The following is a 15,428-nucleotide window of genomic DNA, read 5'->3' on the forward strand; positions in this document are numbered from 1 at the left end:
TGGGACTGTAGGTGTGACACAAGTCAGCTGTTGGGGTGTTCCTGCACCTTAATCTAGTCTTCATATTGCTGTGTGGAGAGTTTAGTCAGATATAGAATTTCTTTCCCATTCTGTTGCCTGCTTGTTGCATAGAAACTTTATATCTGTATCAAGCACAGGCTACACTTTTTAAAAAAGTAACCACTCTGTGTCAACAGGTGAAGTAAAATAAACTGAAATGTCTTGCTTTTTTTTTTTGCCTCTTTATAGGTCCATGAATTCCTTTTTGATTATTTATCTAATAATCCTCCTCTTTGAAGCCATTCTGAGCACTATTTTAAAGTATGCATGGCAAGCTGAAGAGAAATGGGATGAGCCTTGGTATAATGAAAAAACAGAGCATGAAAGAAACAGCAGTAAGGTAACGTAGTTCTGCCCAGGTGCATATCTGAGGAACTCTCAAGCAATATACACTCAATGTCATATATATTATGTCTCTGTCTCTATGCTATGTAACCACTGCATGATCCATTTGCAGGTCTCTGTGCTGTTGTCTCAGTGATTTTTGAGTTAGTCCCATGTAGCCTCACCATTGTGTAGAAATATTTCTACCTGCGTTACTGGTTGGACTTTTCCTTCCGTTATGAAAAGATCAGACTTTTTGAAAACTTTTGAAAAGGCTTTGTTAGGACATATTTCTGATGGTCTGTGGTCTAATTATTGTTCTTTAGGATGTCTTTTGTCATTCCATAAAGGAAAAGAGGACGAGGATGGCTGTTTTTGTGTATGTTCTATTGCAGTGATTTCACAGTTCAGGAATTTTGTACATTCTGCGATGTTGAGATGGTTTGGGCAATTTCGTTAGGCTGTAATTTTGCTCAAGCTCCTGCTTGCCTGCTCAGTTCTCGTCAGAGATTGAAGGGATACTTAAAAGTGTCCCTGAAATCTGTGGCTCTGAAAAGTATCTCTTTTTTCAATTAGTCAGTATTTTTCTGTGTTCTCTTTAATTTTGGATTTCTGTATGAGTCTGCCTTTGTCCAAAGCAGTTCAGGAGCTTAATCTGAAATAATTGCTATGCAAGTTAGTCTAGCCTGTGGAGCCTTTCAGTTCTGAATAGAGCAGGGATAAGTATTTCCTCTATCTTTCCATTCCTTTGCCATCAGGAGTGAAGAGAGCCATCCATGTGTGTTTCTGCAGTGTCATTCTCCTTCTGTCATGAATTTGTTTTTCTGTCTTTTTTCTGTCTCCCATGTTGACTTCTACAATCTGCTTTTCATTTCTCAGCATGCTGACATCCTTACTCAGAGTTCTTTCCCTGTCCATCTCCTCCTGTGTATGCAGATTGTTTTTTCATTGCCATTGCTTGAAGAAACTCTCTAACTTAAGTAATTGTCACTATCTCTCTTAGATGAATTACTGCTCTCATTTTCTGTCTGTCTTTTCTGGTTTAGTTTGCAAGATCTCTTTAGGCACAGAACTTGATGAGTTTTTGTCAGTTACTTTAATTATTTATTAAATACTTACAGCAATGCTCCCTAAAGAGGAAGAATAGACATTATTTAGCTTTGCAAATTGTTGACTATTTTTATTTTTCCTTTATTTGAAATGTTCTCCTGCACCTAACTCCTCCTAACTGTGGTGCAGGAGTCAAAAGAGGTGGCCTGGTTTTTGTCATCTCTAGTCTCCCTTGCTCAATATTCAAGTGTTGGTAAGAGTCTTTCCAAAGTACAGTTTAGATACTGAGTTTGTTGTGCAGATGAAAAAGAGACTGTAGTGTTGCATTTCAGGGTTTGTTAAAATTATCATTCCTAGTAAAAAGAAATTTCTCTTCTGTCACATTGGCGTTTGCCTGAAATGAGTGTGTGAAACACAGTGATTTGGAGAGGCATAATAGAGATCCACATGGTCCCTTTTTTTTCGTGTAGTCTGGATCACCCAAATCACTGGGGAGTGCCAGCACACAGGAACGCTCTTGACTCTTTGCTGTCCTGAAACAACAGAGTGCTTGCAGATTCCTCTGACAGCCTGGAAAATCACTTGTTTGCCTTCACAATTTAGGGTTTCTTAGAAAAGCTTACATGAATGATGCTGCTTGATGGAATGGGGAGTACATTTGATTTCTCAGACCAAACTCTTTCAGAGATGGAAAACAGAATCACCATGACAGTTAATATTAATTGGCAGCCCTCCTGACAGATTCAGTAGAGAGACAAAAATTAATGAACTTGTGAGTTGAAATCTCTAGTCAGCTTAAGGAAGACTTTTTGCATCAGTGTGAAGGCGTGTTACTGGGGCAACCTGCAAATGCCTGTGTTGTCACTGGAGTGTTGTCTCTCTCGTGTGTGTGGGACTTGGGCTTCTCTGGCTCTCCCAGTCTGTCATTTTTCATGCATATTGAAGCATAAGTAAGTCACCATGTTTCACCTGAGCACTGTGGTAATCTTCAATGTTTCTTTTTTTCTCTTGTAGATCCTGAGATTTATTTCAGATTTTCTTGCTTTTCTGGTACTTTACAATTTTATCATACCCATTTCACTCTATGTGACTGTTGAGATGCAGAAATTTCTTGGGTCTTTTTTTATTGGCTGGGATCTTGACCTCTATCATGAAGAAACAAACCAGAGGGCACAAGTAAATACTTCAGACCTCAATGAGGAATTGGGACAGGTAAAAAATATGTTGTCTGTTGGGTTTTTTCACCTATTTTCTACTTAGTTTTTAATATTAAAGTTTGTTACTGTGGGATTTTTATTACTTGTGATATTATTTCTGATTAATTTTAAAATAAGGTATAAAGATGTGATGGCAGAAATTAAAATTCTTATATGATTTAAAAAATGTGTGTAAAAGAAAGTGTGAGTGGAGATTATTGTATCTTTTCTCTTCTAACAAGTACATGCAATTCCAAGTTTGTTTTTTTGTTTTATTTTACAAAAGGTGGAATATGTGTTTACAGACAAAACTGGTACATTAACTGAAAATGAGATGCAATTTCGGGAGTGCTCCATTAATGGCATAAAGTACCAAGAGGTCAATGGTAAACTTACTCCAGAGGGATTTTCTGAAGATTCTCCTGATGGAAATAGGCATGGTTTGGTAAGGTTCTTTGGTTTTCCCACCATTAGTCATCCTAGTTTGAAAGTGTTTTATTTCAGAGATATATTCTTGTACCATTAGCATTTAAAAAACCCCAACCCAAACATAAATCAGAATTTCTGAATAGTTTGAAGCTTTCAAGTGTCACTGAACAAATAATATTTATTAAACATGTTGAGATGTGATTATTTAACATGAAATGCTTGGCAGATTTGTAAATAAAACCACTTTTTCCTTAGGTGTGTTCCAAACTGGGTTGATATGTAAATGTTACAAATCAAGTTTTTTCTTCCTTCCAGGTGAAAGAGGAAGAGCTCTTCTTGAAAGCAGTTTGTCTGTGCCATACAGTGCAGATCAATGCAGATCAGACAGATGGTGCTGATGGTCCCTGGCATGCCAATGGAATAGCATCCCCCCTGGAATATTATGCTTCTTCCCCAGATGAGAAGGCTTTGGTGGAAGCTGCGAGCCGGTGAGCAGCACTACCAGGGCTGTCTGACACAGGAATTGCCTGCAAGGGCAGCCTTACAGATGGCTCAGGACACTGGTGAAGACCAGGGCCTGGCACTGTCACCTTACTGGGAAAAGATTCAAATGTAAAATACACAACGCCCTAGGTGTGTTATAAAGTGATGATTTGAAATACTTACGAAAATACTTGAGCAATTATAGTGGTCAGAGTATGATGTGAATAAAATACTGCAGAAATTGGCATTCTTAATTTTCCTTAGAACCTGAGTACAGTAATGGGGTGTAAGAGTCTCTCCTTTTCTCCCTTGGCATCATCCTCTCCCTTCATTATAGGCATTTTGTCTAAAGTCATAATTAAGTGTATATTTTCTTTATTTTTAGGGTTGGAGTAGTATTTACTGGAATTAGTGGAGACAGTATGGAAGTAAAAAGTCTTGGAAAACCAGAGAGGTATTTGTTTTTTTTTCCTTGATTATTTTGAAGGCTAGAACAGTAGTGAAGATTAATGTAATGTTCTCCTCTTAATCCTCTTTGTTCATAAGCAAACCTTGCCTTTCCACAGCGTGCTCTGTTTAATGCTTTTCCCTTGATGTCTTCAAGACAGCTTGCATCTTATTCCTTACCAATTGTAGCTGAGATGCAAGAATTTTGTGTGAGTTACTCTATGTAGGTGTGTGTTGTAACAGTTTGTATCTTTGCCCATTCCTCAAAGGTTGAGACTGTAGCAGAGTTGGAAAACTGAATTGCTTATTCAAGTCTTGTTTAGGCTCTCAAAATTCCCAGAATCAGTCTCGTCTGTGCATAATCTAATCAGATATTTTAATCTTTCCTAGAATGAGTGCAAATTATTAATAACTGTATATGTGCAGCATTCCATTACTCCTTTTACTCATTTGATCTGTGTCAGCTAGTTGGCAGTATTTTGAATTTAAATGTCTAAAATTAATTTGCTAAGCTAGTGGTAACATAAAAACTAATCCACTTACCAGGGCACAGGCACTTTTTTGACAGTCTAGATTTTTTACAAATTTGTCAGAAACAAAATGTAGTTTTCAAAGTTATACTTGAAGTAGCAACAGAAGGATGAAGAAATAGGAGCTGCTTGTAATTGCCAAATGTCAAGTTAGTATTCAGAAAGCTATTCCTGTTGGTAGAAGAACCTTTTATTCTTACAGAATGGAGTTAAGCATATATAAATTCATAAAAAGCAATGAACAGTGATCGTTATTCAGCAGTGATAGCATTGGTTTTGGAGTTTCTATACAAAAATAACACTTTGAGGAAAGGTCTGTGGTGTAAGAGTCTATTTATAAGTAATTGTCTTTGGAAGTTTATTTGTAAAAATGTTTTCTTCCCGTTCCCTCTTTTAAAATACAAAATGCAGGTATAAATTGCTTCATGTTTTGGAGTTTGATCCAAATCGCAGACGAATGAGTGTCATTGTAGAGAGTCCCTCAGGTACGTGATCAGAAATTGCACAAGCAGCACTTGAGAACTTCCTAAACAAAATTATTTTTAATTTCAGTTCTGTTTGACTTTTAGGGGAGAAGCTTTTATTCACAAAGGGAGCAGAATCTTCCATTCTTCCTCGTAGTAAGAGTGGAGAAATAGATAAAACAAGGATACATGTGGATGAATTTGCTTTGGTAAGTGTATATGATTGCCCAGCTTCCAGCCTCAGCTGATCAGAAGAAAATTTGTGCAGTTTAAACTGTGACTTGAAGTGAAAAAATTGCTGCTGACACCTTCTTGTTAGATCAGAAACTTGTCTACTCTGAATGAAGTCTTTTATTTTCTTGCAGAAAGGCCTAAGAACTTTGTGTGTGGCCTACAGAAGATTCACACCCGAGGAGTACCAAGAAATAGGCAAACGCCTTCATGAGGCCAGGACTGCCTTACAGCAGCGGGAAGAGAGATTAGCAGATGTGTTCAACTTCATCGAAAGGGATCTGGAGTTACTTGGGGCTACAGGAGTAGAAGACAAGTATGCCATGGAGTTACTGCTGTCTGTGCTCAAACCCAGCGAGTTTAGGATTTATACTTGAAATATGAAGTGTGAAAAGCTCTCCCACTACCGCCAAAAGTTCTGTGCTATTCTTCTTTAGTATATTTACCTTTGGATTGAGGCAGATTCAAAACAAACTTGTACCAACTGATTCTGTCTTAATAACAGTGTTGTACAGTGTGTTTCATCAGGAGAGATGTCATGTATGTGAAATGGAATAGTTGCAGCAAATATTTAGTGTAACAGCAAATTCCTTAGGAAAGCTTCTCCACACAGCTCCTTTGCAAAGCATTCTGCTTGTGCTCTGTAGGTCACAGGGTGTGTTGTACACTGAAGTTAGCGCATGGGGCTTGGCAAGCTTTTCATGCACCACAGTACCAGGAATTACTGTGGACTGTTTTAAAGCTTCTCAAATGCAGTGACAATGCCTAGGTTAAATCAAGATATGCTTGGTACAAATTTTTGATCCCTTAGAAAGACTGAAGTTTAGTTTTTGTTTCATCAAGGCCTTTGTTTTGTTGCTGGTAACAGAATATCATTCGCCAGACTATGATTCTCTGAAAAGACACGTAACATTGGAGAGGCAGACTTAACTCTCCATGACAGTGGGGTTACAGTGGTAGCATGGAGTTACAGTATGAGCTCTTTTGTTTGTAAAATGTTCAGTTGGTCATTTAAGATTTTTCTTGTTTCTAGACTGCAGGAGAAAGTCCAAGAAACTATAGAAGCCCTCAGGCTGGCTGGTATCAAAGTGTGGGTGCTCACTGGAGACAAGCACGAAACAGCTGTTAGTGTCAGTTTATCCTGTGGACACTTTCACAGAACCATGAACATCCTTGAGCTTGTGCAGCACAAGTCAGACAGTACCTGTGCAGAACAGCTGAGGCAGCTAGCCAAGAGGTAAAATACCTGAGAAATCACTATCTCAGTGATGATCTTAGCTTGGGTTGCTTTCATTCTTAAATTTTATAGCAGTCTCTTTGATGCATATGCCAAACAAGGAAGCCGTCTTTTTTTAAAAAATATTTATTAATATCATAACAGACTGGAAGAAGTAGTCTGTCTGAAAGATTAACTCCTTTGCTTATTGTCTTGGCCAACAACAGTGTTTATAGCAAAATTGGAATTTCACCATTAACGCTGGTACAAAGTCAACATTTTTGTCCCCAAATAGAATAAAGGAAGACCATGTTATCCAGCATGGACTGGTTGTGGATGGGACCAGCCTCTCTCTTGCACTCAGGGAACATGAAAAACTGTTCATGGAAGTTTGCAAAAACTGTTCTGCTGTGTTGTGCTGTCGCATGGCACCCCTTCAGAAAGCAAAGGTAAGTGAGAATATAGTCACAATCCTTTGAAGTATTTTTATAATGCTTTGAGGAGGCAAGGATGTCTGAAACTGCTGTTTGTTTTCTGACCCTTTTTGTGACCTCTGAATCCTTGTTAAATTCAGATCTAGAGTAGTTTGTTCAGAAGTTTCTACATGTGTATTTGAAAATTTGCAAGTGGATGGAGAAATCAAAATACTGCCACCAAGCTCGTCTTTATTCTACCTCTTGAGTGTTCAGTAAGGCAGCAGCTCTCCCAATCTCCTGCATGGTTTTGCTTTAGCTGCTCCACCACTTCTCCAAACCAAAAAAACTGAACTGAAACTTCATGAACCTGTAAGGAGAAACGTTTTCTTCTCTAAATACTTTTAAAATACCCAAGTTTGAGGAAGAAGTAGAAGGGAAGGCAAGGCCTAGTCTCCAGGAAAGGTTTGCCTTAATGCTCTTTTCTAATATCATTTTTCATTCACGTATACTGAATTTTACTAAAATATGTGTTGGATAAGATTCAAATTCAGATTTTGTGATTTTTTTTTTTAACTCCAGAATGCTAAGCTCTGAAGGACTATAATATTCTTTCCTTTTGAAAATGTCTCTTAATGAAAAGACTTCTCTTTACCTTAAAGCACTAGGAAACCCTTCTGTGAGGTATTAGATGTTCAAGAGGCAGGCTGTTCTGATGTAACAGGAATGACCTGTTTGGAGGTCACCCTTCCAGAGTTCTCATGCAGTCTTTAGAATCACTTCAGTATAGAACTGTTCACCTGGTATAGTATTAGTTTCAATGAAATGTTGAAAGGAAGTTGTAGCTACACTGAGTAAACCAACCTGTTGGATATGTCAACTCTCTACATTCTTTTGCCTGAACCTTTTGCCATCCTGTCTCTTTAGGGTGCAGTTATTTGTCAGTGTTGTGTCCTTGTTCTTTTTTTGTCATTTAACTTGATTTATAATGTTTTGTACTGCTTTTCTTAATTCTTCTCCTCACCAGCAGATAATGGAGATTATTTCCTGTCTTGATTCATGAAGTACAGCAAAATGTAATTTTAATTGCAGTGAATTTTTGATTTCAAATAATGACGTATATAAATCACCAAGGCAAATGCCATATGACTTGAGGGGTAGGGAAGGAAGTGCAAGGCAGTTTAGTCTAGTCTTGCGCATTATTTTTTGCAGTAGGCAAACTTTTTGTGAGGTTTATTCCAAGATTAAGCTGGAACTCAGCTTAATACTTCCTGCATCTTTAATTATAATGCAGGTTAATGTTTGGTTAGTGGTCTCACTACTATTTTTGGTACATTTTATGACTCAAAACCTTGTTTAAACATCATCATTTCAGTCATTTGGAGCTGCTGCTGATTGCTGCTGTTAAAATTTGCTTAAGGATTTCTCTTGACCTTTTCACATAGATGTTTGTCTGTCCAAATTACCCTGGCCTCGAGGGCCTCAAGAGGACTGATCTGGGTGATGTCCTGCAGCCTTGTTACCTCTCTAAGGCTGCTTCCTGGGATCTAATACTAAACGTGTTTGAAATAATTACCCCTTAGGAATGGGGAACCTTTAATACCTCCAATTAGGGAATGTATTCCCACAATCAGGTGGATTTCTTTGAGCTGTGGACTCACTGTGGTGTTCCTTGTGTGAAGTGAATTCCCACTCCTGTGAATCAATGCCCTGGCACTGCCAGCCACAACTCAATTACTCCAATACAGTTTTTTGTGTCTACTTAACTTCATGCAGTTGCTCCATTGATATTTCCTTTTTGGGGATTCTGGAACTTGAGGGGGAAAATGTTTTTTCATACATATTTATTTCTTGATTTTGGAAAACCTCTTGATCTGCGTTTGTGCCTCTACCTGCAGCCCACTTAGAACTGAATTAGTGAAGCTTCTGCCTTAAGCTAGGGCTCTGTGGGAGGCTAATGAATCACTAATTCTCCTTAACCAAAAGCCTCATCTAACTAACTCCTTTGTATTTAGAATATTATTGACACTTACATTGAAGATCTGTTATCACTGGTCCTCTTCTGAGTATTTTAGGGCCTTGCATGTTAACAGTTTTTTCCATCATTTTGTCATATCTTCTTCTGTTTCTTTGTCAGTTGAGGATACCCCTTGATGATAATGAAGTTGCTTTGAAAGAAGCTATTTTCCTTAATAATGGCATATTAATCTTCTAGCTAATGCATTTGCTTTTTCAAATTCTTCTTTCACCTGGATTAGCTCAATTAATTATAAATATGAAGAATCTGGGTTTATTAAAGTACATTAAATCTGTATTAGTCTGTAAGTGAATTTTCAGTTCTAAATTTTACTTGACTTTGTTTTGTATGATAAAACACCAAACTAAGAGTTGTAACAGAACATTGAAATATGAACAGGAAAATAAGCTCAAGGCAGATACAATATTTAAATCAGGCTTGTGCTCCAAAACAGACAGCTTTTCTAAAGAAGGAATTAATGTGTGCATGTGATATGCCAAAGATATTTTTTACCCAAATATACATGTTCATAAAACATATGAATTATATCCACAGATAGGCTGCTAACTGAGATACTTGGGAATTGCTGACATAGTTTGTACGTAGACTGTCTAGTCTGAAAGTGTTTAATTTTCTTTTTCCAGGTTGTTCGACTGTTAAAAACCTCTCCGGAGAAGCCCATAACGTTAGCGATCGGAGATGGTGCTAATGATGTGAGCATGATCCAGGAGGCACATGTTGGCATAGGTACCTTCCTTCTGTCTCCACCAATTGGGGCTTCTTTATTTGAACCAACATCAAATGAGCAGCTTCCTTTAGTTTTAAGTGTGAGGAATATCTTCCTTTGCAGCACTGCTGAAGTCCTTGCGGTGTTGAAGTGCAGGAAAACAGAGCTGTAGCTTCAGATGTATGGTGTTGGGTTTTTTAAACTTCAGTTGTTGTTATTCTTGACCTGTTTTGTGTTTTGTTTTCCAAACATTACAGGAATCATGGGCAAGGAAGGAAGGCAAGCTGTAAGAAACAGTGACTATGCAATAGCAAGATTTAAATTCCTCTCCAAGTTGCTTTTTGTTCATGGGCACTTTTACTATATTAGAATAGCAACCCTTGTACAGTACTTTTTTTATAAGGTGAGTTTTTTTCCCAGCAAGAAATTTATTTCAGATCTGAGATTTTTGTTGGGATGAGGTTAAATATCTCTGTTTAAACATGTTTTCTGAGCTTTTATATTATATCTTTTACAACCAAATGCATTAGTTTAACTGTGAAATTGTTTAGTCTTTCCACCTAGAAATAGGCTTTAAATACTGCAGTGAGTTTGTCTAGGCTGAGAGGCTGATGTGTTTTTTTTCTCAGGAAAGGGGTTTTGTTTGTTTGGTTGGGGTGCTTTTGGGTTTTTTCACTTGTTCACCAGTTTTCAAAGATGTCAAAACTCACTATCTTTATTGAATTTTATCTGGGATTTCAGCTTTGGCTCCCAAGTCCCTTTTGAAGTTGATTTCTTTCATTTAATGGCAATAGCATGGTGTTATGTTTTGTTTTTCTCTTTGTTTGCTTCTGTGCAGCAAACTCACATGAGCACGTCACAGCTTTATTGAATAAAATGTGGAAACAATTCTGTGAAGAAATTCTTAAAAAGAAGCTGAAGGGGAAAATGAATGGATTTCTTCTACTTAATTACTGCTTAGACTCCTGTAGTGAGATGTGCTCATCAAGCACATATAGTTAAGCTCATACTTTTCAGGTTCATTGTCTCAAAGGACAAACAAACAAAATATCCTCTCAAGAAAAGCAACTTGCATTACTTTTCCAAGTAAAATGCTGTAAGGCTTTGTGGTCTTCGTGTGTATTTTTAGCAGCTTCTAAGAGTTAGCAATTTCTTTTAGGGCTGTGAGGCATGTACTAAGGATTAACTATTTCCTTAATTTCTCTTTATTTCAGAATGTGTGCTTTATTACACCACAATTTTTATATCAGTTCTTCTGTTTGTTTTCACAACAAGTAAGTATTGCATGCCTGCCATCTTGTCTGTGAGACACTTGAGGTCCATAATTAAGAAAATAGGAGTGTGACAGAAGGAGCAGTAGAGATGTTACACTTAGCAAATACCCAGCTTCATTTTCTGTAATTGATAGCTGATGTTATTAGATTGTTATGTGAGTGCAGCTGTTTTCCTAACTAGCAAATTAATGTAACTGATCAATCAATGCTGCTATAAGTGTGCTAATAAATCTTTATCAATTCCAAGGCATAAAATGCTGTTTGCTTTCCTTTGCAGACTCTCTATGACAGTGTATACCTGACTTTGTACAATATTTGTTTCACTTCCCTGCCTGTCCTCATCTACAGTCTTTTTGAGCAGCATGTACACCCGCATGTATTGCAGAGTAAGCCTGTGCTCTACAGGTATGTATATCCTGCATCAGTTCCCACAGGGACACATCTTGTGCAACAGCAGTGGCATCTGCACAACTCTGAACTTGCTACAATAATGATCTGTCATTTAGGCATTTTTAGTAACTATCTTGATGAGGAGGAATTGAAGCTACATAGTTCTCATCCTAAAAGTTAATTAATGAAAAGGGATATTTTAAGAGAAGTATCTTTTTATGTCAACCATGTTACGAGTGAAGAGCACGGATCCCTGGTCAGCTTATATGATTGGCAGCCTTCTCCTCCATTACATGTAGGAGATGAAAATCACTCAGACAAGGAGAATGAAAAACTAGGACACCATGATTAGGGGAATCACCACAAAAATCCTTTACTAGGAGGAGGAGTGATTTCCTGTAGAATTAGATGTCCTCCCAGTGGTAGTGTGTTGCACTGCATACTTTTTGGAGAAAAATGTATTATTGTAAAAAAGAGATGTCTCCTCTCAGATGTTTCTATTTTTGTAAAAGTCTTTTAAGCAGAGCAAGGAGTAAGTATCAGAAGATCTGGCTTTTTCTTCCTCTTGCAATTCCGCCTCTAGGGACGAGGATTCTAGTTTGTGCTATTCTGAATTTGACCCATTAGAGACCCTGGCCATTGGTGACCTCTCCTTAAAGCAGAGCAAAATCTTGAGAGTTCAGAGTTCTTTTTTTGCCCATGATTTATGTATTTTTTTCATATATCAGCATTTGTTTAATGTGTCTTGTTGCGGTTGAAAGTTGTATTTATTCAAAGCAGTAGCAGTCATGCAGTGTGGATAGCTGATGGTTATGGACAGTATGAAATACAAATCTGTTTTATTTCTGCAGAGACATCAGTAAAAATGCCCATCTGGGGTTTAAACCATTTCTTTACTGGACCATCTTGGGCTTCTTTCATGCATTTGTTTTCTTTTATGGCTCGTATCTTCTAATGGGAGAAGACACTTCTCTGCTGGGAAATGGCCAGGTATACTATCATAAGTGTTATTCTACCACTGTGCTTTTGTTGGTATTTCTCAGGGCTTTTTTGAAAAATCCTCCCATGTCCAAAAAATTTTGGTTTTATGAATTACAATTATCAAAGATTCTTTGTCAGTATTTGTGTGTGCTCTCAAAAGTAACATTTATTAGCATGGAAATTGTAAGGTGTTGTCAGAAAGCATATGTCCCTGAAGAACATATCTTTCAAGATAATAGATGTATCATGGTTGTCTTAAACTTTGTTGTATTTCATAAACTGTTTTGTCAAAATTCTATTTCATAATGTCAACAAATGAGAATTTATATTCATTCATTCAAAACTCATTTTGAATTGGACTTAATTGCAATGTCAAGCAAAAGAAGCAACAGCTTCTCTTCAGTAAATGTTACAAAGTTAGGCTGAAAGTTGACAAAAGTCTTAAAGCTTCTCCTGAAATTGTTATTTTAACTACTCTGAATTTTTCTAAATTTATTGGTGCAAGCTGCTTTTAAAGTATGCTATTTGTTCAGTAAGTGTTTTTAAGGCCATCCCTTAATAAAATTATCATACACTAATTTGACACTTTTTATTTTAAAGATGTTAAAGTTCACAGGATGAATCATTTACAAAAAATTCTAAAGCTTGAATGAAACCATTACAAGTCTGTTTCCTTATTTCCCTTGGTTCTGAATTACTTAACTCAATTTAAAACAATTAGGTGCTGATTTTTCCCTTGTTAAACGTGGGTTGTAATGGAAAAAAACACTTCCTTCTCATTATGCCATACTTAATACTGGCATGAAGAACTTGCCAATTCTCATAATGCTTGGCAGAGTTGCCAGTTAGGGCACAAGGGACAAAAGCAACATCCTGCTGAATTCCCAGTGTCACCTGGTGCCAGGGAGTGGGTGTGAGCTCAGGAAATTTAGTCAGAAATGCAGTGATGTTCAGGCAGGGAACAGAATGGTCCTGAGGGGCTGCAAGCAGAGCTGGTGGTTGGCAGAAGGAGGAGCAGTGAAGGGAGGGTGGTGCAGCCACCTGAAGCACCCATTCCATCAGCAGATGATTTGATAAGAATATTAAAATAGTTGTGATTTAGACTAAAATGTCTCTTTCCAGCTGAGGCATGAGTGTGTCCTCTCTTTGTTACAAGCTGTGGGATTTGAAATTCTTGTGAGCTGGTAAAGGTCCTTCAGGACTCTTGTAATGAGGTAATTTTAGACTATGAATCAGTGTGTGTGGTGCATCCATCTTCGGCTGTCAAAGCACCTCACTTCAGAATTGCTTAGTAAATGTCCATGGGGCAGGAAGAGACTTCTCCCATTGTAATTAGTAACAACTGTTTGGTTTGGGGAATTGTCAGCTGCCCTTTAGCTTCTTATGTAATATGACTTCAAATAAATTCTAAGACTTTTCTGGGTTTTAGTTACTCTGCCTCTCTGTGTTTGCTAAAAGATGTTGATTAGAACTGGTAGAACTGTGTTGCAGTGAAATATCTGCATTGCATAGTTTCTTGCAAATTTAATGTGTGCCTGGAAAAGCCAAAATTAAGGTCAGGAGGATTTTGAGTGCTGCTGAGGTGCTTTCTTAAGTCCTCAAGAAGTGAGCACCTGTAGAGATCTGTGGTACCAGGTAGTGTTAGTGCAAGGCCTCACGTTTCCATTCCAAGTTCTCAGTTCAGAGCACAGCAGAATAGAAGAGACTGTAAATAATTTGTTAATGCTGGTGCTTTGTTAGGCTTACCTCAACACATTGTGCAACAACTTGATCTTTTAGTTCTTTTTTCTCCCCCCTTTTTCATGCTGTGCATGTCGTCAGATATTGAAACCTAACAGGCAAATGGTAAGAGTTTAGAAGAGGAGGAGATACAATATTTTGTATCTGTTACTTCATAGGATTAAAGGATGCAGCATCCACAGTGTAAATGTGTTCAAAAATAAAATGGTGGCAAGAATCTGTTTGTGTTTTGCATTCTAGCTCTGTGACTATTGAGAGCAGTGTTAGCAAAGACACTTTCTTTCACAGGTCTCTCAGGAGAAGTTTAATTTTATTTTTAAGATGAATATTGCAGCAGTTAACAACAAGCACATTACTTGTTAACCATTACTGTTAGTGGGACAAGTAAATCCAAGGTTTCAAAAAGGCATGTTATCACAAAGATCTTTAAAGTGATCAGTAAATCCAGACTCATGGCTGCCTCTGTTTTATACCTTATGTATAGATGAGAGAAGCAGTTGTGAGATCTGTCCTCAGGCTGTTGGGATTTTTTATCAGAGCTCTGCAACAAGAACTACAACTGTGTGAATCCCAATTCCGTGCCCCTGTGCTGTAGTGACACATCAGCTCTAGGATATGACCCTGGTTGCCTGTCTGCATGTGGTACCTTCCTCCTTGCTTGCTTAGTCTGCTCCCAGTAAACACAGAGTTGAGGATTTGGTCATTGTGCAGTTTGTCAGTGGCAAAACCAGCTGTGAAACAGCAAAATCTTCCCTGTGATCCCCCAGCCAGTTCCAGGCTGGATCTGGTGTAGAATGGCAGTCCTGAGTAGCATGTGTGTAGATAGATACAATCTCAGCATCCCTGCTTGGTTGTCAGAGCTGAGATTTTATTGTTGTAGACCTTGTTCAGAGTTTTGATAGTTTAATTTATGAGCACAGGGGAATACAAAAGTGACAGATTTCAGTGGTTCAGAATTAGAGCCTAATTTTGTGTTTATTAGCCTTGAAACAAAGTGTCTTTTCCTTAGCATTTTCTTTGTAAAATACAATGGCACCATTATTTTTGAATTGTATAATTGTGCTTGGGATTAAAAGTGAACCTTCATTTGATGCTGCATGTTTAAAATTATCTGGAAGTGTTTAAACTGAAAACTGGCACTTAAAGTGAATACCTTCCACCCAGTATTTCTTTTCTATTGGACGCTTAGAATGAATTGGTCAAATTGATGTCTTCATTTCCCTATAATTTCATATTACTTTTTTGGCCTTTTTTCATATTTCATGTAGTCTTTATGGTGGTTTGTTTTGAACTAAGAAGAGAGATGACTTGGGGGTTGTTAATTATGCTCTTATCATAACCTCTACTTTTTCTAGTAGTTTGTGTTGTACCCTCCTTGCTTTTTTCATGATGATTACTTATCACAAGCTTATGTCTGATTTCTTTAGTGTAGGTGACTTGAGAAGAATTTAACTTA

The 15,428-nt window shown here is 37.6% G+C and overlaps 1 protein-coding gene across 3 annotated transcripts in view; it reads left to right on the top strand.

The window, feature by feature from the left end:
* ATP11B (ATPase phospholipid transporting 11B (putative)) overlaps positions 1–15,428 on the top strand; it is a 61,481-nt gene that overhangs the window by 29,212 nt on the left and 16,841 nt on the right. For all 3 annotated transcript variants that reach the window (XM_009089064.4, XM_050977883.1, XM_050977882.1), the window contains exons 11-25: positions 250–400; positions 2,449–2,646; positions 2,917–3,075; positions 3,375–3,547; positions 3,928–3,996; positions 4,931–5,004; positions 5,089–5,192; positions 5,349–5,530; positions 6,248–6,451; positions 6,726–6,879; positions 9,505–9,607; positions 9,845–9,990; positions 10,802–10,861; positions 11,139–11,266; positions 12,103–12,241. In XM_009089064.4, coding sequence (XP_009087312.2) covers positions 250–400; positions 2,449–2,646; positions 2,917–3,075; positions 3,375–3,547; positions 3,928–3,996; positions 4,931–5,004; positions 5,089–5,192; positions 5,349–5,530; positions 6,248–6,451; positions 6,726–6,879; positions 9,505–9,607; positions 9,845–9,990; positions 10,802–10,861; positions 11,139–11,266; positions 12,103–12,241 — 2,044 coding nt within the window. The remainder of the gene's footprint in view (positions 1–249; positions 401–2,448; positions 2,647–2,916; positions 3,076–3,374; positions 3,548–3,927; positions 3,997–4,930; positions 5,005–5,088; positions 5,193–5,348; positions 5,531–6,247; positions 6,452–6,725; positions 6,880–9,504; positions 9,608–9,844; positions 9,991–10,801; positions 10,862–11,138; positions 11,267–12,102; positions 12,242–15,428) is intronic.

Source organism: Serinus canaria, chromosome 9 (assembly GCF_022539315.1).
Source record: "Serinus canaria isolate serCan28SL12 chromosome 9, serCan2020, whole genome shotgun sequence".
Lineage (NCBI taxonomy): Eukaryota > Metazoa > Chordata > Aves > Passeriformes > Fringillidae > Serinus > Serinus canaria.